We start from the raw sequence: 23,857 nt of genomic DNA, 5'->3' as shown, positions 1-23,857 counted from the left end.
GAGACCAGGAACAGTCACCACTGCCTTCCCCCCAAATCAAACTATGAATTCCCAACATGGAGTGCCAGGTGACAGGGGGCCGCATGCCGCTGTGCTAATGGTCTCTGGGCTTTGGGAAGGGAGATGGGCCCATGCAGAGCCTCTGGACCCAGCCTGACAGTCTATATAGATATGGGGCCCCCAGCTTGCTGCCTGCCCGCCCTCTCTGGCCCTCTCTCCCTTCCAGGATTCCCTACTGATACAGAGAAGACAGATCTGGGTTTGAGTCTTGGCCTCATCATCTCTTCGGAGCCTGAGAGCTGAAGGCCAGAGATGGGCAGGAGGTCCATTTGGTCACCTGCTTCCAGCTTCCTTCCCCATCCTACCCTCATCCAGGGTCCTCCACAGCCCTCAGGGCACATGCCAGCCCGCTAGCACCGTGTGGTCCTAGTGGCCCACACCCAGCTGGATGGTGAGCTTGCACAGGTCCAGCCCCGCCCAGGCTCTAGTCTTCATGGAAGAGGGAGAGAGGGTAAGTTCTAGACAACAGACGTGGTGGTTCTCCATTAAAGTACATGGTTGCAAAGGGGCACTTCTGTAAGAGGTGGTGACATCCTGTCACCCAAGTTTCAAATGGCAGCAGAGACACCAGTTATTCAAGTATATCCTGTCTCCCCTGCCTCCCCCAGGCAAAACCATGTTCCCCAAGTTCCCTCGGGGGGCTGCACAGAGCAGCAGTCAGTCAGCCAAGCACGTGAGGATGTGGCTTGCGGGAACACGTGTGAGCAAGTGTAAGCTGGGGCAGGGAAGAGGGTGTGCTTCTGGTCTTTCACAGGGTCTGGGTGAAAGCGTGTCCCCAGCACCCAAGCAGGCACACCGCCCACCCTCCTGTCCTCTGCTCTCCACCCTGACCCTCCCTAGCACTGTATTGTTCTAAAGCCAAAAGGGAAACACAATTCCAAGGATAGTGGTGGATTTTCTGCATTACGTGTCCACCCTGGGTCAGACCTGGGCCTGTCTGCACCAAGACTCACGAAGGTCCACCACAGTCCTTCAAGGAAGGGTGGGCATTCCACACTGTACTGATGAGGACGCAAAGCCAGAGAGGCTCAGTGACTAACGAGGTCACACAGGTCACGGAAGAGCCAGGATTTGAACCCAGATCCCTACGTCTGAGCTCTCCAGCACCTCGAACTCTGAGCACTAGCCCAGGACACAAACTCACACCCCTTGGGGCGCCTGGGTGGCTCAGTCGGTTAAGCGTCCAACTGTTGATTTTGGCTTAGATCATGATCTCAGGGCCGCGGGACCGAGGCCCGCGTCAGGTTCTGCGCTCAGCACGGAGTCTGCTTGAGATTCTCTCTCCCTCTCTCTCCCTCTGCCCCTCCCCCTGCTCAGGTGCATGCTCTCTCTAAAATAAATAAATAAATCTTAAAAAAAAAAAGAAAGAAACTCACATCCCTTTCCTTAACTGCCACACACAGAAAAGGACCGAGCTGCCCAGAGAAGGACAAAATACACAGGTGTCCAACAGTCCTGGCGTCCACGCCTGGCTCCATCACTCCAGAGCGGTGTGGCACGACCTCACGGCCCCCAGCCTCAGTTCCCTCATCTGCGAAATGGAGCTACTCATGGTACCTCCCCTCGAGGTTGCTGTGACAAGTGGGGAAAATGACAAAGGAACACGCCTTCCAGCGTGCAGAGCCGGCCGTGCAGGCAGGACCCTGAGTCCCGACGCCTGGGGGCCCAGAAGGCTGGGGCTGGCTTTGCCCCACGTGTGGTTTCTACACCATTACACAGAGAGAAGATGTCACTGCAAGGAAGACGCCAAGCCTACCCAGCAATTAAAGAGCCACAAGTGACAGCCACGTCAAGGTGTGATGATACCTCTATGGAAGCAGTAAAAGGAGAGGGAACAGGGAAAAAGCCACACCGAGAGGTTCCGGGAGGGCGCGGGTCAATGGCTCTCATCACAGCCGGGAGCGCACGCTCGTGCTCTGGCATCAGACGGGCTAGGTCTCAATCTTGGCTTTACCATTTATTGGCATTTGGAGCTTGGCTGAGTGATATCCCCTCTCTGAGCCTCAATTTTCTCATCTGTGAAATGGGGTGATCAAAGTGTCAGCTTCAGGGCTGTCTTGAGGATTAAAAAAGATCATGAATGTGAGACCAGAAGCGCAGGGCAGGTGGCTATGTTATTAGTCATTGTTCCCTAAGGCCCCTGAAGGCTCGGCCCCGTGGCTCTGGCCCCCAAGAGCCTGGGGAAGGCAGGACTCGGCCTCAACTGCAGTTGACTGGTGTCAGGGTCACCCAGGTGTCAGCGTCCTGGCCCTCCCTACAGGCTGGAGATGGTCTCCCAGGGGCCCCTGCCACACCCAGGGGAGGAGACCCTGAATCTATTCTCAGCCCAGGCTTTCCTTTCCTCTTCACTGCCCAAGGCTGATTCAGAGCCTGACGCTCCCAACCACCTTTTGGGGCGCTGGTTAAAATGCAGGTTTCCAGGTCCTGGCCCCCTGCTCTGAGTTCTTGAGGGGACCTAAGAACCTATCTTGCCAACATTTTTATGACACACAGACAGGTAAGAGAATCAGTTGCCCTGGGGAAAGCCCCATCCATCCCCTTAGCCGGGCACTTGAGGCACCACCCGACACAGACTCAGCCCAGCTTCCCAGCTTCGCCTCCTACCTACCCTGTCCTCCATACCCCTCAACTCCAGTCCCGCTGAGCATTTTGCCGTTCCACAAACACATCAATTTCTAGTGTGCCTCTGTGTCTTTGCAGCTGCTGTTCCCCCTACCTGGAACTCCCTCTCTCACTGTCCCTGACTACCCAATTTCTACCGACCCTTCAAGACCCAGCTCAAAAGTCAGCCTCTGGGGCACACCCTTCCCAATGCACAGGGAACAGTTAGTCACTCCTAGCTCACCCGGAGCCCTGATACCACACTGCACGATGAGAGCCAGGCTTGTGCTCTCTCTGTTCCCTCCACTCAAAGCCCTCTTTCTCCTGCTTCCCGTAGGGCTGGCTCCTCATCCATTGGGCCTCAGCACAAATATCACCTCTCGACCACACCACCTCCAGGAAGCCCTCCTGGTTTCCTCTATCACAGCAGCCTGCTTTTCTTCACAGCACATAACCTGAACATCAGAATGTGAGCCCATAAATTCAGGGGCTTTGCCTACCTTTGCTCTCGTGGCCAGCTCCTCCCACTGAGCCCCAGTCCCAAGAACGGTGCCTGGCACACAGCTGGCATGCCATAAAAACTGCTGAATAAATAGATGGATGAGCTAATGATCAAACATCCATCTCTACTGTAGACCATGAGCTCCCAGGGGAAGAGACCCTGGCTACTACTTTTCCCTGTCTACCAATTCTCCGTGCCTCTAGTGGCCAACAGAGCTCTGGACAGAGGAGCACATGGTAACATGCTGAATGGGGAAGAAAAGGGATGCAAAACTGTGCGTGCTTGGCAAAGACATAGAGAGTCAGATGTTAAGGGTCACCACGTTCTGTTTCCATAAAGTTGTTTAGGTTTGTAAGAAAAAGGTGTATACTGGTGGGACCACTAAAATCACCAGCTAAAGTATATATGCTGGGTTTTGCCAATTTCAAGACATCATCAGTTTTAAGATACAGCATTCTTTTATGTGTCTCCAAGAAAGAAAGAAAAAAAAACCACAGCAATTAAAGTACGCCACACCACAGGCTGTAACATGACAGATATTAACATGCAAAAATAAGAACGGTGCCATCTTAAGAGTCGAGGAAGGGTGGTGTGTGTGTGCACACATGAGGCTGTATTTATCTGGCCTAGCACTAGACTCTCTCTCCCCCAGCCAGCTTGCTCCGGGCCCCATGGCTGCAGGGCTGTCTGTTCTCTGTCTGCCCCCTCCCTCACAGGATGGGACCCCCACGTGGCCCCCAGGCTGAGCCACCGAGAGGGGAGCAGCTGAGCGATCGGATACCTAGAACAAGGGAGGCTGGATGCTCTCCCGGTCCGTGAGGCTCCAGGAAGGGGGCCCGCGGGGTCGCAGAGCAGCACCCCAGGCCAGGTGGCGATGGTGACGCAGAGATAGTTACCGTGACCCGGAACGGCGTAGCGGCCGAGGGCTCCATGCTGGGGCTCTTCTCTGACAGGCTGCCGGGCAGACTGCGCCGGGAGCCTGGCCTTTCCTGGGGCGACTCTGTCAACAGAGGGAGAGAGAGGGTGAGGATGGACAATCAAGGCCACTCAGTCAGGCCCTCTTGTCATTCCCATCCTGGCCAGGACGACAGACAACTGGTCCCCATAAAATAGTATAGTCACCGTGGAAAACAGTTTGGCAGTTTCCCCCAGAAAGTTAAAAACAGAATTACTGCATGACCCAGCAATTCCACTCCTGGATATATACCCCAAAGCCTTGAAGACAGGGACACAGACACATACACAGACTTGTATGCAAATGTGCGGAGCATCGTTATCCCTAACAGCCAAAAGGTGGAAGCAAGTCCCAAGTCAGTCCATCCACAGATAAATGGATGCGTACAGTGTGGGAGATCCGTACAACAGAAGGCTGTTCCATCACAGAAAGGAACAAAAGTTCTGACACACGCTGCGATATGGACGAACCTTGAAAACACACTGAGCAACAAAAGTCAACACAAATATTGTATGAGTCCACTTAAGGAAACACCTTCTAGGCAAATTCATAGAGATGGAAAGTAGACTGGAGGTAACCAGGGGCTGAGGACAGGCAGGATGGGGACGGTATGGCTTCATGATCAGAGTTTCTGTTTGGAGTGATGGGAAAGAGTGGGAAACAGATGGGGCAGTGGTCACACAACACATAACATACGGCACATAAATATACTTAATGCCATTAAATTGTACACTTAAAAAGGATTAAAATGGCAAATTTTATATAATATGTATATATACACCCCAATTTTTTAAAAGATTTTATTTATTTGAGAGAGAGAGAACGAGAGCACAGAGGGAGAGTGAGAAAGAGAAGCAGACTCCCCGCTGTGCGGAGAGCCTGATGCAGGGCTTGATCCCAGGACCCCGAGATCATGACATGACCCGAAGGCAGACGCCCAACCGACTGAGCCACCCAGGCATCCCACCCCAATTGAAAAAAAAAAAAGGTCTCCTAAAACCTGCACTTCAAGTCATATATCTTGTGACATAATGAGCTATCTGTTACTGGAGGTATACAAGTAGTCTCTTCGAACATGAGAATCTGTGATCTCTGGCTTCTAATATGGCCCTTCTTTTCCAGAGGCCTTAAACTTGATGGAAGTGCAAGGGCTGGCAGTTCCCAGGATCAAGGGTAGCAGCCAGCTGGTTATTCAGTGTAGCCATGGGGGACCCAGTGCAGCTACAGCTCCCCACAGTTCCAGAGAAGCTGGAAATCTGAGTTTTTTAAAATATGAACTATTATAATTTTTAAGTGGTGATGACTCATTTAAAACTTACGGCCATGACCTGAGCATGTCTGTTCAAAACCTCCCAGGTCAGTGCAAGCTGTCCGCTTTCCCAGCTGTTCCCCCACACCATGCTTGCCATGCTCAGCACCGGCTGCCTCTTTTCCAGAGCTCTGGCTGGGACCCCCCACAGAGGACTCTGGCCCATCCCATCCTGCAGGCCTCCGAGAAGACCCTTGGTGACCCCTCTGTCCCCCGCTGTTGGCCCCCTTCTGGCTCCTACAGCCAGGCTAAGCTTCCTATCAACATTCTTACATTGCACCCAGTGCGTGTGCCTGTGTGTGTGTGTGTGTGTGTGTGTCCCTCTGCTTGACTGTGGAACCCTAAGGCCCAGGCCCAAGCTGCCTGCATCTCCACATCCCCAGTGCCCTGTGTGGAGCCTGGGACACAGGGGGTGCTCAGGAAAGGCCTGTTGGTTTGTAAGGAAGAAAAAGGATAGGGCGGAGATTTCCCTGGTATGCACACACACACACACACACACACACACACACACACGGGCAAGTCGGGTGCACGCTCAGCACACGCACACGCACGTCCACGTCTATGCATGTACCCACGCAGACTTATCCCCAGGGACACGTCCATGTGAGGACAGGTGGACGTGTGCACATACACAGGACAGATGATGAGGAGCAGGCTTTTCCAGAAGGCCGAAGGGGCTACTACTAGGGGCAATGTCTACCCCTTCCGATCCATTCCCTCCTTGTAGCCAGATTGGACAGGGTCTTTAGACATGTGCAAGGCCAGAGTGGAGCCTGTCACCCCCCTAGGACGGGCTCCAGTACTGAGCCCCGGCTGATAGCCAAGCAGGCAATGCCACCCTGGGCCTCGGGGAGGTGGGCCACCACCCATGGGGATGGGTTCGGGCAGAGCTGACCACCAGGTACCAGGTAGACCTAAGACAGGCGTTGATACCAGGTCCAGATGTGCACTAGCCAGCCCTGGGCCACCTTGTCCAGAAAAGCTTCCTCCACTCGGCTCCTCCTCAGCCCAGTGACCACGATCTCTGAGCCTCGGCGCCTCACTTGTGGTACTTCTTGCTGAGAACCTTCCTCCCTCCTCCTCCGCGGTCCCCGCTCATCACACTCTAGGAGACACCCACTCTTTCTGGAGGTTTCCCGAGGAAATCTCTTCTTGAGCTCCCCAGTCTACCTTCACCTCTCCCCCACCAGTACCCCACGCCCATCGCCTCCACCTGGGGGTCCACTATACCCGCTGTGTCCTACCATGTGTGAGGCAGGGTGCTCAGCCTTCACAAGCCCCTCGGGAACTCCCCTCACTCCCCCAGCACGTACGCGCGCGCACACACACACACACACACACACAACTATAGCTCCACCGCCCCTTCCTGGGCACTTGGGCCCTCATGGCTCCAAGCAAGACGTACAGGGAGTCACCTGTAGGGGACGAGGAGCCCAGCAAGGCTGCCTCTCTTCTGAGACCAAGACTGATATTCCCCACAACCTGTGCAGAATAGCGCCTCTTGCCTCCTAGGTCTGAGCCAGGAGGCTCTCAGGGGCTGCTTGCACCAACCACCCATTTTACAGATGAGGAGGCTCAGAGCAGAGGAAAGGAACTTGTCCAGTAGCCTCTAACCCAATAGGTCTAGAGCAAAGACTCTCCCAGGTGCTCCCCAAATAGCCTTAAACTTCAATTCAGAAGCCCTGGCCATGCCCCATATCCCTGTCAGAAGGTAGGTATGCAGCAAGGGGGCTGCCGGGCGGGACAGGATGGGAGTCCGCTCTCCCTCCTGCATAGAGCAGCCAGTTCTTTCTGACCTCTCCAGCCTCCCAGCCCATGCCCAGGGCAGGGCCTTGCCCTCCAGAGGAAACCGAAGAGGAACCTTTATACCTTTCCAGGTAGCTTCCACTGGCCGCAGTTTCATTCTCCACTCTTCTCCACCCTGCCTTCTGCTCCAGGGGGCTGCCCTGTGTGGACCCCACCAGCCAAGCTTCTGGGGCCCCCAGCTTCCATGGGGTTATTAGGCCAGTGGCGGTGGGGGGCCCTGGCAGGGAGATCAGGGGAGGGAGAGCCGCCCAGGCTGGCTGCCTCCTTCCCTCCCTCCACTGACAGTCCCAGCTACTATCAAGATGAGCCCGTCTCCGAGCTCTCGCACACCTCGCCTCCCTAAGCCTCAGTAGATCATTCCCGGTTGTCACTAGCTCTGGGGTCCCGCACTCCTCTTCATGATTGCCCACACCCGCCCACACCTCAAATCATCCTAGCGTAAGTGCCATCTGCTTCCTGCTGGACCCTGACGGATCCACCAGGCGGGATCCCAGCTGCCCAAGACCCAGCCCCCGCTTATGGAGCAGAGACAGCTCCTTTATGGAGGGATGAGGAGGACAGGCCAGGAAAGAAGCTGTGTGTGCTCACGGTCCTCAGAGGCAGGGTCTGGGCCAGGCCAGGCTCTCTCCCGATCCAACACCCCAAACGGCTTTCCCAAGCCTGCCACAGGCTCAAAACACAAAGTGAACAATAGCCTCGTGGATCACTGAGTTCTGAGCCAGCATCTCTCTGCCTTCTACTCACTATCATTTCCTCTGAGGGGTCTTTTTAGACATCTTTTCCCCAGATCCCCCTCCCCGTGAACCTTTAGTACCACATATCCAGTAGCTATCTTTAGGTACTTACTGTCCCTGTATCGGGCTTCAAACAGAGAAAGAGTCAGAATTTTTTTGCCCCTTCCCTTCCAAGAGCCAATTTCTTTCCGTCCACTTGGGGCAGTATTGCCCCCACTGAGAAGGCCAGATCTGGACCCATTCAAATGGAATCCCCACACGACAACTTGGACAGCTGTGGTGCGCTCCATTTTCCAGATGAGGAGACTGAGTCCTCGGAGGCAAAAATGACTTCCTCTAAAGTTCCACCAGGTAGGAATTAAGAGTACGTGCTGAAGCTCCTTCAACTGTCCCCCCAAACCCGCACTGAGGACCTCACAGAAGGCTGAAGGTGCCTGGTGCCTGGGGCAGGGGGAGGAGCCCAAGGCTGGCACCAGGAGACAGGATTCGACCTGGCCTCTGCTGTGTGACCCCAGGCCAGGCCCTTTCCGTCTCTGAGCTCCTGATTTATCGGCAACCCAGTGAGTCAGGGGGGTTAAAGCAGGGACTATCTCTATTCTCCGCCACCAAAAGGAAAGCAAAGACAAAAAAACAAACCCTCTCTATTTTACACAGGCAAAGAATATGGAAAGTTGACTGCCTCCCCCCATCCTAATTCTGCCTGCAGGGATTTAGGCTGAGTCCTTGACAAAAACATAGATGCCTATGCCCCTTGATTTAGCAGTACTTTTTTTCTAATTTGGGGAAGCAGACCCTGGGAGGCTCAGGCCCTGTGCTCCCCAAAGGTCTAAGTAACACAGTGCAGAATCCCAGACAGGGTAAGTGACCTAACCCTGTGCAGCATGAAGCTGGCATCCCTAGACCTCGGAGCACTGGTCCAGGAGTCTCCCCTCAGCTCAGACTCCCTCTGTGACCTCCACATGACCTCGGGGCTCCCAACCTGCAAAACTAGGCCCCGGGACGAGCCGATCCTGGATCCCCTTTCCACCACGAGGTCAAAAGAGTCTCCATTTTACCAGGAACACCAGGCTGTCTTCCGTTCCTGGAAGCCACAGCCAGAGAAATGCATTTTAACCTTGATGTGTTTGCAAAAAATAAATAAAATAAAATCGGTTTCATTCAAATGCTGCTGGCTTGGTTGCCATGGATACCACCTAATCATGAAGGATGACTGTTACTTGTTCCCATGGAAACACGGAGGCCTGAGGAACATCCTGTAATTTCAGACAAGACACCAAATTTCAGTTGTCGGGTTGCACTGCCCAGATCTTAATGCTTAAAAACAGGGAGAGGCAGCAACCTCTAATATTGGTGTCAGGAGAAAAGAAGTCAGCACAAGTATAGAAAAAGGAGATGGGAGACAGGGGTGTATGTGTGTGCTGGACCTCAACGGTGACCAGGAAAAGGCAAATTAAAACTACCAGATACCATTTCACACTGTTCAGAGAGGCAAAAATAAAAACGAACAGGGACCCCGAATGTTGACGGGGATGTAGAGGACTTTCATCACTGCCGGCGGAGTAGAAAGGGTTTGAAGAACAATTAGACGAGGGCTAGTGGAAACTGACACACGCACACGCTGTGGGACCAGAACTCCTCCCCCTTCCACATCCAGTCTAGAACGATGTTTCATCCTTGCATGTGGAGATCTGCACAAAGATATTCCTGCCACACTGTTTGTAGGAGCAAAATGTTGGGAGCGACCTAAATGTCCAACAGTAGGGGAATGGATGACCCCACCCCGGGGCAGTCATTTGGTGGAATACAATACAGCAAGGAAGAGGGTACGATTTGGGGGGCTCTGTGCACAGGGCACACAACGGCACTACAAAGGACCCGGTTCCATAAGACCCACATGAAGCACACCCAGAAACAGGGCATTGAGTGAAAAAAGTACGTTGCCCAAGGAAATGGAATGCAATCCACTTACACACATTTTTGTACCAATGTTCGTAACAGGTGTAATAGCCAAAACCCAGAAATAATTAAAACGTCCTTCAACAGGTGAACGGTGAACCCGTGGCCCATCCACAGCATGCGAGGCTGAATCACGGCCTCCCAAAGACATGCACGCTTCTTCCTAATTCCCAGAGTCTGTGAATATGTTACCTTACATGGGGACTTTGTTGATGGATCAAGGTTAAGGAGACGGGAGTGTACCCTGCATTATCCAGGCAAAAATAGTCTTATAATTCAAAAGAGGAAGCAGAAGGATGCAATGATGGAAGAGGCAGGAGACATTCTAAGCATGAAAGGAATGATGGAAGAAGGGATCACAAACCAAGAAATGTGGGTGACTTCTATCTTGAAACTGGGAACACCCTTCTGCTGACAGCCAGCAAGAAAATGGGATCTCAGTCCTACAACCACATGGCACTGAGTTCAGCCAATGCAATGGATTTTTCCCCTAGAGCATTTTGAAAGCAACTCGACCTGCTAACACCTCAATTTTAGTCCTGCAAGACCCATGACTCATGGCAGACTTCGGACTTACAGAACTGTAAGATGGCAGAGCTGTGTTTGAGCTGCTAAATTTTTTTAAGTTTATTTATTTTTCTTTTTAAGTAAGCTCTACACTCAATGTGGGGCTTGAACTCATGACCCTGAGATCAAGAGTCCTATGCTCTTCTGACTAAGGCAGTCAGATAGCCCTAAGCTGTTACATTTTCATTTGTTGTGGCAGCAATAGAAACAAACACACATACCGTGAAATGCTACACAATAAAAAAAAATGCACTATTGATAGATTTCCACAACTTGGGTGGATCTCAAGGGCATTATGCCGGGGGAAAAAAAGCCACTATCAAAAGGCCACACGGAGTAGGATTCCATTTCTATGCCATTCTTAAAGTGGCAAAGTTCTAGAGATGGAAGACAGATTAGCGGTTGCCGGGGATTAGGGATGGCGGGGGGCAGGCAGGTGGGTGTAGCTATACAGAGCAGCACGAGAGCTCTTCATGGTGATAGAATAGTCTTGTGTCTTCATTGTGGTGATGGGTGCACGAATGTACACATGTGATAAAAACGGCACAGACTTGGGGCACCTGGGTGGCTCAGCCAGGTAAGTGTCTGACTCGCTGTCAGCTCAGGTCCTGATCACAGGGTTGGAGGACCGAGCCCTGCATCAGGCTCTGTGCTCAGCAAGGAGTCTGCTTGTCCCTCTCCCTCTGCTCCTCCCCAGTGCACGCGCTCATGTGCATGTGCTCCCTCTCTGTACATATATCTATCTAAAATAAATAAATAGATAAAAAAATCTTTTTAAAAATGGCACAGAATTACACATACACATAGTACCACGTTGCAGAAAAGGAGAGAAAAGAGTGGATGAAAGCAGCCCCTTGGCGTCCAGAAGCCAACCTGGGATTCACAGCCGTGCCATGTTATTCTCCTTTTGGACATAAACAGTCTTCTAGGGTACCAGCCTCAGACAAGTTTACCAGGATAAATGAGACAAAACAAGGCCATTTCATAATTTTGTCTAAGCAACTGACAAAAGCCAAGTCTCTGTGCCACCACGAGACACCAAACAGCCTCCGACCTTGGCTAAAATGACTGACAGCTGATTCTTCGCCATGACAGCTTAATTTTCGGGCTTGCCTCCTCTCCCTAAAGATACATTTGGAGAAATCCCATCATAAAACTGTCCCACTCTCGGAGCTAGAGTGAGCCCCACTTCCTTAGGCTTCCCCAAAAGCAGCCCATCAAAGCCCAAGTCCTATAGCAGGTTTTTTTTCCTACCATATTCGGACTGAGATGTCCTGTGGTTCCCGGTGGTGTCCGTTCTCCCTCGCTGGCATAATAAAAAATAAATCCAACTTGTCTAACTAGAGGCATGCTCCCAGTGGGTTTCTGGCTGGAGGGCATCGATGCTGGAGGATACTGTACTTAGTCACGTGAGACGTAACTATCAGGGGAAACCAGGTGAAGGGTACATGGAAACCTCCCTGTACTCTTTGCAACTGCTTATATATCTGTGATGATTTCAAAACGGAAAGTTAATAAATAGCCTATTTGAAATACATGGAATCACATCTGTGTGTAAATAATTGAGATTTTCCATCCCAAGAAACTAACTGCTGAAATGTATTGGTATCCAGTGTTACCTAATAAGGACAGTAGCCAGGGATCTGGAGGTGAGAGGCACGGAAATAGAACCTCACTACACAGCCTTACCCTAGACTCTTTAGGCTGAAGTATATTTGTTGCCTATGTGATTAAACTGATACATTGTTTTACCTTCTGTTTGTGTGTGTGTGTGTGTGTGTGTGTGTGCGCACGCACAAGCTCAAACTCATAGAAAAAGAATCATAAACAGTTCTCAAAACATTATCATCAGAGGTTCTCTTTGAAGAAGGGGATGGGCTATGGGTGGGAACAGATGACTGCACCATTTACTGAACGAAGAATAATTCAGACTTCCAAAAACGAACAGTAAAATTAAAATATAAATAGGTGGTATGATAATTCAGTACAAATTGGGCCCTCTCCCCACCCCCCCCCCAAACACATAGGAAAGGGAGAGAAAAACACAATCAGAAACCGAAACCAATAAATCAGAAACAGCGGCCCAAATGACCAGACGGCTACAGAAAGTGAATCAGGAAGAGTCCGAAAAGTGGACCTAGGAACAAGCCAGTGGGTGAGGGAACATCGTTCCCCATCCTGGAGTGTCAAAAGACTGGTCCCCACCATCCCCCCACCCCCCAGCAGGGGAGTGGCCAGGTAAACAGCAGGAAGAGCCAAAGGTAAAATCACCATGGCAACAGGCCATGGAATCTTCACATTGTTAGAACTTTCCAGACGCAGCAGTCCAACTATAACGGCTCTGTGTCTATCTTTGTGGACATTAATGAAGCACATCCGTACTGTTATTATCTGCTCGTAACAGTGAGCTAAAGTGCGAGTTTGCCAAAATATTGCACTGATAAGTTGGTAGATCTCCCGCCTCCCACTGTGCACTTTTTCCCCATTCAGTTTTTGGTCATCTGTCTTTGGGAGAAGGAGGACAGGTGTTCCTTAGAGATTACTAAGCCTTACCCACCTGCGCAGGCAGAGTAATGGGCCCCAAAGAGCCCATGTCCCGATCCCTAGAACCTCTGAAGATGTCACCTGTATGATTAAAAGGGACTTTGCAGATGAGATTAAGTCAAGAATCCTGAGATGGGGAGTTTACCTCGGGTTATCTGGTGTGCCCAATGTAATCCCAAGAAGAAGGACACAGGAGGGTCAGAGAAGGCAGAGCTGGTGCTGTGGGGAAGGGAGCAAGGGGGGCAGGGGGCACGGGTCAAAGACTTCTAGAAGCTGGGAAAGGCCAGGAGGCTGACTCTCCCCCAGAGCCTCCAAGAGGAATGCTGTCCTGGTGACACCTTGATTCTAGCCCAGGGACACTGGTTTCAGACTCCTGACCTCCAGAGCTGTAAGATAATAAATCTATGTTGTGTTAAGACACTGAATTTATGGTCATTTGTTACGGTAGCAACAGGAAACCAATACAGTCACTGATAAAAGCACAACCTACTCTAATTACATGAAAGTAAAGATAGAGGGATAGTGCCGTCAGATCGTTGGCTGATTTAGGACGGGGACACACAAGGTCTCCCATCTCTCGCTTACAGCTGCTTGAAAAAAGGAGACGAGCTTCCTTCTAGAAAGACAATATTCATCACCATATAGAAGGTAAGCCTCTTTCTTTCTCCACAATGCAGTTGTTATCAAATGACCCACGGGATAACTGCATATACCTGAAAACCACAAGAGTGTAGGTTTTGCTGGTTATTTCGCAATATAACTTAGAGATGTTTTCACATCTGTGCCTGGAGAACATTTCATCTCTTCGTACTCAGCACTCTGTGTATTTATCCTCAGTATAGATACTATTTACATCAATCATACTTCTCTAGGGTTATAAGTTCTAATAATAGCACTCCAGAGGGAACCATGATTATCCAAACCTAAATATTCTGATGTATTATTAGACTATCCTATTTTTCATTTCATTCAGAAAATATAAGCTATTTCTTTTTTTCCCCAAAATTCGACCTCAGGACTTAATGTTCTGCACTTTTGTTTAGACACTGTATTATTAAATTAGTACCTGGCTATATGCTATAACAGCCTTCATTTTCTCCCCCAACAAATTAAAATGGGCATAAAGCTTTAAGTGTGTATATATTGATTTTTACATATAATGTGAAAACTCCCTTTACCTCTCGGTACTCGACAACTTGGAATCCAAATTCTAAATGATCTCCCAGCTTCTAACTTAATGGTTTAATGCTAAAGCAAACTGAATTTCAGTCCTTTGTGTAATTTTTAGCCTGCGGAACAGCTGACCCCCTAGATTGTATATCAGATCCTGTAAGGGACATGAAGCTGTAATTTGGAAAAACAACAGAGCGATCATTTTATGTTCTAGAACAGACCATCTGTGACCGCCCTAGGAACTTGGGGGCGAAGGGGACTAATGTAGACATGAAGCTTCTGTTACCTGCTGTGCACAGAGTCCTTTGTCTCTGACCCTGGGGTCTCCTATCTTCTGCTGATACCCATGAAGCTACTAGGCTAGGCTCTTAGCTTGCAAGTAGGGTAACATCTCCACCCTGCATGGTAATTAACAAAGAGCATCAAAACCACTTAGGAATACATGTAATAAAAGAGGTACAAGACTAACAACTAAAAATAAATCACTGAGACACTTTGTAAAAAATCTAAATAAATGAAGATATACCATGTTCAAGGATTGGGAAGACTTGGTGTTGTTAAGACGGATTTCTCCCAAACCCATCGACAGATTCAATGCAATTCCAATCAAAGTCCTAGCAGGCTTTCTGAAGACACTGACAAGCTCAACTGTAAATTTAGGTGACAAAGCAAAGGACCTAGAAGAGCCAAACCATCTAGAGGAGAAGAAACAGGTTGGGAGACTTACATTACTTGGGTTCAAGGCATAGTTTAGAGTCTTGAAATAGAGCTAAAGTTATCAAGACAGCGTGGTATTAGCACGAGGACACATCAGTGGAGCAGAAGAGCATGGAGAAGCAGCACCACACACAGATGGCCCATTGATTTTTGGGAAAAAAGTGCAAAAGTAAATTGATGGTGTGAAAGCTAGTTTTTTCAACAAATAGCACTAGAACTGGATATCTGTATGTCATAAAAATGGACCACCAGGAAAGGTAGAGAAACAGACCTGGGGATGGTGACTGTGCCATATATGTGTATTTTTATCCTAAGACTATTTCCCAAAGTAGGAAACATCAACTCCAACTCTAACAGGAAGGAACAGGTTCAGAACCCTGACTACACGCCTAGGAATGCAGAAGGCAGGATTCAGGCCCCATCATCTGTGAACCTAAGGGTTACCCCACGGTGGGAACCTCCAGGCATAGAGCAGTGAGAGGACAACGGGTCCCAAATCAGCCAGGAAGCTGAATTTCCTCCCTGCCCTTGGCCTCTCTCTCCATTTCCAGGTCCCACCGCAGCCCCAGCAACAAGGCACAAAGAGACGAGGGAGGCCTCACTTGGTATCACATTTTGTTCTCATGATGCTGGCTGTGGGGAAGGGTAGGAGTCCTGAGACCATGGAACTGTCATAATCCGTTGTCTCTCAAATGGAGTTGGGATCAGAGTTCAAGTTGTCGTTAAGTTCAGGATGTGGTTCAGAGTTGACGGAGGCTACCCACTGTTGCTGGGGGTGGGTGTGCTGGGACAGAGGCACGTCCAGGGCACCCGTCACCACCCACCCAGAGCATTTGGTGGGGGGCACAGCAAGTCTCCAGAGGGGACACAGAGCGGTCAGGCCACTCAGGAGGTGGAGAGAAAAGCCAAGGAGATGCGTTCCTCTCACTTAGATCCTGGGATCCCGTGGAGGGGCCTCTCTGAAAGCACAGGGCGGAGGGGGTCCGCTCCCTGGCCCCTGGCTGGCCTCACCAGCCGTCCAACGGAGGCTCTGCAAACTTCCCAGCATCTGTAGACACTGTCCCCAGCTCCCCTGAGGCCCCCTCTCCTCAAGCCCCTTCACAACTGCCTTGACAATTTATGCTTCCCATTCTTCATCCTGGCGTGTACGCCACTTTCAAAGAATTCCCAGCCTTCCAGAAAACTCTGGATTTCTTGGTCACTCCAAGGACTCATGAACTGGCCTGAAGGCTCCTCTTGTCCCCAGGTCTCTTTCCTCCTTTGCTTTCTGAGGATTTCTAGGAACTTGGGTCTGTGGTGTTTCTATTCCCGAGTTGCCCCCTGCGGCCCTTGGCTCTGTAGCTGCAGGGCCTGTCCCAGGGCCGACAGAGGGCTGCCATTCCTTCTGTGCTGCTGGAGTTCGGGAAAGGAAGGTGGTCCCAGGCTGCGGGCATGTGTGCAGTTTCTCCACATCCATCCCTTCTTTGAAACAATGCCATATGACACATTTTGAAGCCTTTGCATAAATATAAGAAAAGCATAAAAGCACAGGTGGGCAGAACACACACTCCCTTCTGGAAGCTGGCTCTCCCTGGGGGGAGGATAGGGAGCTTTAGCCATACCCCCACGGGTCAGCACATTTTTCCCATAAAGGGCCAGAGAGCAAAATATTTTAGGCTTCTCTCGACTACTCAACTTCTGCCAAAGTAGCCTGAAAACAGCCACAGACAATATGTGCATGAATTAAGCATGGCTGTGCTCCAGTAAACTTGACTTATGGACACAGAGATGTGAATTTCATGGAATTTCCACATTATAAAACATCATTCCTCTTTTGATTTTTGTCTCAACCCCTGAAAAAAGCTATTCTTCGCTCCCAGGGCATAGAGAAACAGGTGGCGGGCTGGGTTTGGCCTGTGGCCTGTCCTTTGCTGGCCCCTGCTGTACCTGAGTCATTTTCTTTCTAGGAAAAAAAAGAGAAAAAGAAAAGAGAAGGGGGGAGAAGCAAATCTAACCATGTTCCCATTCAGTAAATCTGAAAGATGAGCGCATGGGTGTCTGCAGTTGTGTTTCCCATACTTTCTATACTTTGATAGTTGAGAATTTTTTAAAAATTCAAGAACAGGCGGGCACCTGGGTGGCTTTGTTTGTTCAGAGTCTGCCTTCAGCTCAGGTCATGATCCCAGGGTCCTAGGATGGAGCCCCGTATCAGGCTCCGTGCTTAGCGGGGAGTCTGCTTCTCCCTTTGCTCTCCCCGCACCTCCGGCTTGTGCTTTCTCTCTCGCTCTTTCTGTTTCTCTCAAACAAATAAATAGAATCTTAAAAAAAAATTCAAGAACAGGAAAAAACCTGGAAGTAACCCCCAAATGCTCCCAGAGCTCATCACTGGGTGCTGGGATTAAAGGTGATTTTTCACTTTCTTCTCTTCTAATACGGATATCTATTGTTTTTGTAATCCTGGGAGTTGGGGGAGGAGGAGAAACACTGATATAAACATTATATATTTATTTTTTATTTTTTTTTTAAAAAGAGGAGATAGAGGGGCTTAGCCCATAACCGGTGGGCTCCGCTGGGGACCATCTGTAACCCAGCAACCACTTCTGTAACATCTCTGGGTGGGATTTCCTGGGCCCCCAGTGCCCTGCACTGTCTGTGGGGGTGGGACGGGGGGCCATAGCCTGGGTCCTCTGAAGCTCAGGGCGCCATCCTAGGACAACTCAGAAGCTGCTGCTGCTGGGGGAAGGAGGCTGGGTCGGGTTCCTAGACACTAGTGGATCTGTGACTGCAGAGACAGTTCATGGGAAACCCAAGCTTCTCTCGGACCTCTGCCCCGACGAAACTTCTCCAACTGTCCATTTCTGCACACCACACTCCATCCCCCAACTCCCACCCCCACCCCCACCCAGTCTGAAGCACCGAGAGCCACAGCAGGCTTGTCAGCCATGCCCACAGCTCTGCTGCCCCCAGCCCACTCCAAGGGCTCCCACTCGCCTAGGTCTTTCCAAAGGCCTTATGTCACCACCTTCTTTCTGTACCCTCCCTCCTGGGTGCCAGGCTCCCATCGGTTTGGAATTTCAGGAACCCATTCAATTTTCATAAATAAAAACAACACGGTAGCATAATATGGAAAAGGGGAACAATAGGACCTCTGACCTCTAGTCTTACCAAATACAAGGTTAAAACAATTACCACCATCTTGTATCTCATAAAAGGAATGCCCTAACCCCCAAAAGAATTCAAAAACCATCATCTCAGAATAAAGAAACGTGACGAAGATGGATTACTTTGAAACCGATGTCATGGGCGGCTCACTGCACTGGCCTTGCTTTACTTTTTTTTTTTTTTTAAGATTTTATTTATTTATTTGACAGAGAGACAGCCAGCGAGGAGGGAACACAAGCAGGGGGAGTGGAAGAGGAAGAAGCAGGCTCCCAGCAGAGCGGGGAGCCCAATGTGGGGCTCGATCCCAGGACCTTGGGATCACGCCCTGAGCTGAAGGCAGACGCTTAACGACTGAGCCACCCAGGTGCCCCATGGCCTTGCTTTTCTTATTTTGCTGGCGGTCAGGGAGCAAATGTGGGCAGTCTGTCCAGCACCAGTCCTCAGATGGGGATGGCTTCCCCTGGACCACCTCCTCCAACCCTGTCAGCTTCTTGCAACCTGCCTTGTGCTTCCGCGGACCCCACACCTATTCGCCTCCCTCAGGATTCTCCAGGAAGCAGGAACGACCTCCTCGCTGGGCCTCCAAACCCTGCATCACACCTGAGTCCTTCGGGATACCTCCTCCCCGACTCCCCGAAACTGGTCTGGTCCTTCTCCCCCTCTCCCAGCTCAGACCCATTGCCTCCTCCTTCTGGACAGCCAACACAGTCACCTCTGTTTGCTGATACCCACTCTCCCCGCACCCTCTCCCTGTACCACACCAATCTAGCTTGCTGACTGCTAAGAATCACATTCCCAAATCACAGCTCTGGTCAGCAAAGCGAGGGTTAAACACCCTGGACTCTGCCCCTCCGCAGCTGGGTAATACTGGGCAAGTACTAACCAATCGCAGACTCAGTTTTCTCATCTGCAAAATGGAGATCAGAGTAACTGAGAGAATGAGAATTTAATAAAATGATGCATTTAAAGGACTTAGCAGAGCCCCTGGCAATGTGGAAGTCATTGTTATAATTACCATTATTTTCAAAATCTTTCATTTGATTCCCTGCAGCTTGCTAGGGGGGAGTGCCAACCTCTTGGCTCACCATTCAAGGCCCTGACTAACCTTCCAGTCACATCACTTGCTAACCTGATTCCTGGAGACCTTCTCCCAGGCTCAGCTCCCTGAGAGTGGGGACTGGCTCTATCCTCCATGGCAGCCCCTGGCACAGGGTCTGCAAACAGTAGGCAGCTCATTAAAGCTCTGCTGCTCTGAACAAGTACAAGTGACACTTGCAGCAGCCTCTGGGGGCAGGGATGCCAAGGAACCATCTGGATGGTTCCAATCCCCGTAGGCATCACATTTTATTTCTAGATCAGCCCTAATAAAGGTGCAATTAGCCCCTCAGGCTTTGGATGAACAGATAATAACAATTCACCCAGCCTATACCAATTCTCTATGCTGTGTCACACCTATTTGCTAAAAGTGCTTCTGAGCCCAGAGACACTTAGTGGTTTGTCTGAAATCACACAGCATTTATGATGCAGACAGGACTCCTGCCCTGGCCAGTCTTAAGCCAAACCCAGTCCCCAGAATAGAAGCATGCATGGATAGGAAACCATTTTTTCCTAAGACTCTCCCTAACCACTTTATTGGTTTCCAATCTCTACAAACCCCCCACTCCAAGAGGGACAGCAAGAAGGAGCACCATCTCTGGCTGCCCGGCCCCTCTGGCCCCACTCCTTCCTCTCCCCTCTGCTCCCTCATCTGCCAGGGGCTGAGGGGGGAGGACAGAGCCTCACAGCCCCACATTTTCCCCCCCATCCTCCCTGCACTCTGCCTTTTTCATTTCATAGCCGTGTCAACTCATCACCTCTAAGGACCAAGAAAAAAGAAAGAACACGGCCCAGATGCTGAAAGTGCTCTGCTGTCTGTCAGGGAGAAGAGAGGAGGGAAATAAAAGCTAACAAGACTTCTAAAAGCAAAATCCCCAAACCACCTCTCGGGCACCCAGCAGCCGTCAAAGTCAACACAGGCACCCGGCACAGGGGGGAAAGCCCATCCCAGATACAACCCAGGCAGCTGCGGAGCCTGGGATTCAGAGACCGAGCAGGGCTGCCTTTCCAAGGGCGTGATGGAGGTCCTCAGCAAGCTCATCTCTTCCGCTAACGTCCAGGTGGGTCTGTCTAGACTGCAGAACCAAGCCGGTCTTGTCTTTTTTTTTTTTTTTTTTTCATTATCATTATTTGGAGGGCTATTGAGATTCCCCTCGCTTCCTTATTTATGCAGTCAGAGGAAATCACAGCACAGAGAGCCGCTTCCAAACTCAAGGCCACGTGGGCCAATTTCAGATGGATAATTAAATATTGAACAAACGCTGAAATGCCTCTACTGGATCGGGATGGCTAAAAATAACCCACCTGCCACTCCACGCGATAACCACCCTGCCACTCGGCGTGGCGTCTCGCCTGCTCATTCTCAAATCCCTCCTCCCAGCAACTGTCAAACACAGCCATGGGGGGGGGGGACGGTGGGGAGGAAGTGCTGGGGGGCTCGAGGGCTGGGGGGGGCTGGGGACTGACTGCCCAAATTCCCACTCAACACAAAACAAAACTTCAGCTCCCGGCAAGCTCCGAATGTTCCTGACCAGGAAATACTCTCCCTTTCCTGACATTTAAACCAAGTGGCCTCAAGAGGAAGGAGCAGGGGAAGTATCACAGCCGTGGCTTTTTCTTTTAAAAACAGTCAAAAGGCTTCATGTCATTTCTAAGCAAAACACGTATGGGATGTGAGCACGTTGGTGTCAGGTTACACAAGAGCTCAACCCCTATACCCCTCCCCCAGGAGGACCCAAGGAGGAGCCCAGCTACCTCAGTTTCCCTCTCTGCACTTCCCTTAGGAAAACCAACGTGGAAATAGAACGCAAGAGTCAGAATTCCAGACCTGGATTTCTCATTAAGTTCTTTACATAACCTCGAGCAAGTGGCCTTGGCTCTGCGGGTCTCGGTTTCCCCACCTGTCAAGGGCAACAGTCAGCCCCCGTGCTGGACGTACAGGAGACCCCTCCAACCTGGCCCAGCCGCGGCTGAGCAATCCCACCGGGTTCCAGTAAGCAGACGGCAGCAGGGTAGAGACGGAGCCGCAGACCTGCCCCGCAGAGCTCAAGAGGACATTCCCATGTCCTCCGCATCCCACCAACCCCAGCAAAGAGGAAGCTCTGGGCTCCTGGGCACAGTTCTAAGTGTAAGCGGAGTCTTGCGGCCTCGGTTCGGACCTTGCCTCGTACGGCCAGTTACTTGACCACTGCCAGCTCAATTTCCTAACCCGGCAAAGAGAGGTGATAATAAGGACCCCTACCTCCTAGGAGGGTTGAGGGGTCAAAATAAGATATGACATGATCAGGCAAAGCTCTTGGCACTGGGCCTGGCACGCATTCAGCCATTATCTTCCTTGTTGAAGATGACAAGGATGAGCCAGAAACACAAAGGATAAGATTAACTGGGACCTCTAGCCTTCCTCAAGGACCTTGATAGCCCTGGGGAGTGGGCCTCAAGCTGTCTGCCTATCTTCAGGGACTTCATAGAAGGGGACCCGGAACCCTTAGCACAAAGAGACGGTGAAGAGACAGGGCTGAGGCTGTTTGACCTGTGAAATTCCCAGGGAAAGCACATGGTTGGCAGAACACAAATGAGAGCAGGATACAGGGGTGGGGGTGGGGGTGGAGGGTGAAACTGGACCTAGGGGATCACCTAAGTGGTCCCAGGCAGGCAGACAAGCCAACTGGGAAGAATGGCCCCCACAGATGCCAACAGAATCACTCCCCTGCCTCCCTCCTAAGTTATGGCCAGGATTTGGGGAGATGATGGCCAAGAACACTTGGTGGAGTCGTTGACTGTCCAAATCAGATAGGAGAAGGAGGCCTTGTCAAAGCCAAGCCTGACCTCAGAAAGATCTGCCTGCCCACAGAATAGCAAGGTGGTGGAGTCTTGCAGAACTGGGCTCAGGACCTGGAGTCTTGCAGAACTGGGCTCCAGCGTTTCTGAGCTGTGCGTGATGCTGGACGACGTTCCCACTCTTTGGGCTGCCACTTCCTCCCCCATAAAATGAAGATAATGCCAGTATCCATCTCACGAGGTTGTTATGGGCATTAAATGAGATAAGGCAAATACAAAATTAAGCTCACTGCTGGGCACTGAGAAAGCACTCAACAAACAAAAGCCATTTTAACTTTATTATATGCCATGAAAGGGAGTGAGCCTCCCAGCTCCCGGGGTATGTAAGGGCGAGGAGGGCCTGCAGAAGCTGGGGTTAAGCCCCAAAGGAGGGATTGTGCCTCAGCAGGAACAAACGAAGCGATGGGGCAGGAAAGGATAAATGTATAATTTCAGAGGCTGTATCCAAGTTGGGGGCAGAGAGCTGGGCCTTGGGTCCTTGGGGGTACATGTGAAGATGGGGGTGAGGGGACAAAAGACACAACCAGCCCTCACCCTCAGAGGCTTGCCAGCCCACAGGGCATCTCAGCAGGTCTCAGCGAAGCCAAGGGCCGGTATGGAGTGTCCCAGCCCCTGCCCTTCCCTATGGGGGCACACAGGCCGTTCCCCAGCAGCTGCGTCAAACCAGCACCCTCCCCAACCACATCACCATCTTCCTGGGGGCCAGCAGCCCTGGGTTCCACACCTAGTTCGATGAAGGTCCTTCTGCACCTCGCTGTCCTCATCTGGACCCCAGCGGTTGGATCGCTCAGCTACCATATTCTAAGCCCTGGGAAGAGACCATCAACTCAGGAGGTCAGCCCCAGCCTTCCTGGGCACCACCGCGAGGCCCTCTTGCCTGCATTCCTCCAAGTGGGCTGGGGTGTTCCTGGGAAACCCCTCCAGAGGCCCCTCAGACAGACTCCAGCACACCCTGAAAGGAAAGGGGCCCAGGGAGGAGGGGGAGGGACCACAGAGCAGCCAAAACACAGGGCCCTGCAATGGGGCTATGTATAGACGTGGAGGAGGGACCGACCATCTCAGGAGAGACTTGGTCCACCAAGTCCCCAGCGCGCAGGCGGGTTAGGGTTAGTCCCTGGAAAAACTCGGATGAAGACATGAAGAAAAGAATCAGAGGCTCCGTGAGTATGGGCATGGGCACTCCAGGTCTCCTGACCTGTCACACAGCAGGGCACGATTAGCCCTGCTTGACAGAGGGGGAAACTGAGGCCCTGGGAGGTGCCCCGAGTCATACAACCAGTTTGTTGCTGAGCTGGGAGTAGAACTTCTCTCCCACTAACTATTGCTCTGTACCCCCAAAAGGGCTCTGTGCCCCAGTGAATTCAACAAGTCAGCCTCCTCAACCATCTGGGGGCTTGGTAAGGGCTGGGGGCACGTGCCATTCATCCCCATGTGCCCCCAGTGCCCAGGCTGGAGCCCAGGACATAGCAGGTGCTCAAGACACGTTTGCAAGATGGGTAGATGGACCAGACTTTATCTTGAGTTGACGGGAAAACTTGCATTTCCCCCCAGCAGCTCTGGAGGGACAGATAGGTCAGACAGACAGACAAAATTTTTCTTGACGTGGGGTGGAGGGACATGGGAAGGCACCCTGGCAGGTGACATTCTACTGGGGACAGGACCTCCTCCTATTCATGGGCCATACGTAGCCTTCAAGTGGACTTAGGGTCACAAAACCCAATGTAAAATGGCTAGATGACCCTTGCCATCTAAAGGTCACTGGTTCCACCCTGCCTCTGGTCATTGCCAGTGGCAGGTCTCACTCTGCCTATTCCTCAGATGGGGAGATCGGGACCCTGAGAAGGAAGAGCCCTGCTTAG

General features: G+C 51.2%; 1 protein-coding gene across 9 annotated transcripts in view; it reads right to left on the bottom strand.

The window, feature by feature from the left end:
* Window positions 1-23,857, bottom strand: part of DAB2IP (DAB2 interacting protein) — a 186,262-nt gene that overhangs the window by 96,886 nt on the left and 65,519 nt on the right. For 7 of the 9 annotated variants that reach the window (XM_044389571.3, XM_044389568.3, XM_044389573.3 and 4 more), the window contains exon 2: window positions 4,060-4,163. In XM_044389571.3, coding sequence (XP_044245506.1) covers window positions 4,060-4,163 — 104 coding nt within the window. Of the gene's footprint in view, window positions 1-3,944; window positions 4,164-23,857 lie in introns of those variants that run through there. The other 2 variants (XM_044389574.3, XM_057313735.1) reach the window with 2 other exon arrangements.

Source organism: Ursus arctos, unplaced genomic scaffold (genome assembly GCF_023065955.2).
Source record: "Ursus arctos isolate Adak ecotype North America unplaced genomic scaffold, UrsArc2.0 scaffold_18, whole genome shotgun sequence".
NCBI lineage: Eukaryota > Metazoa > Chordata > Mammalia > Carnivora > Ursidae > Ursus > Ursus arctos.
The sequence above is the reverse complement of the archived record's forward strand: the minus strand, read 5'-3'. Positions and strand labels throughout refer to the sequence as shown.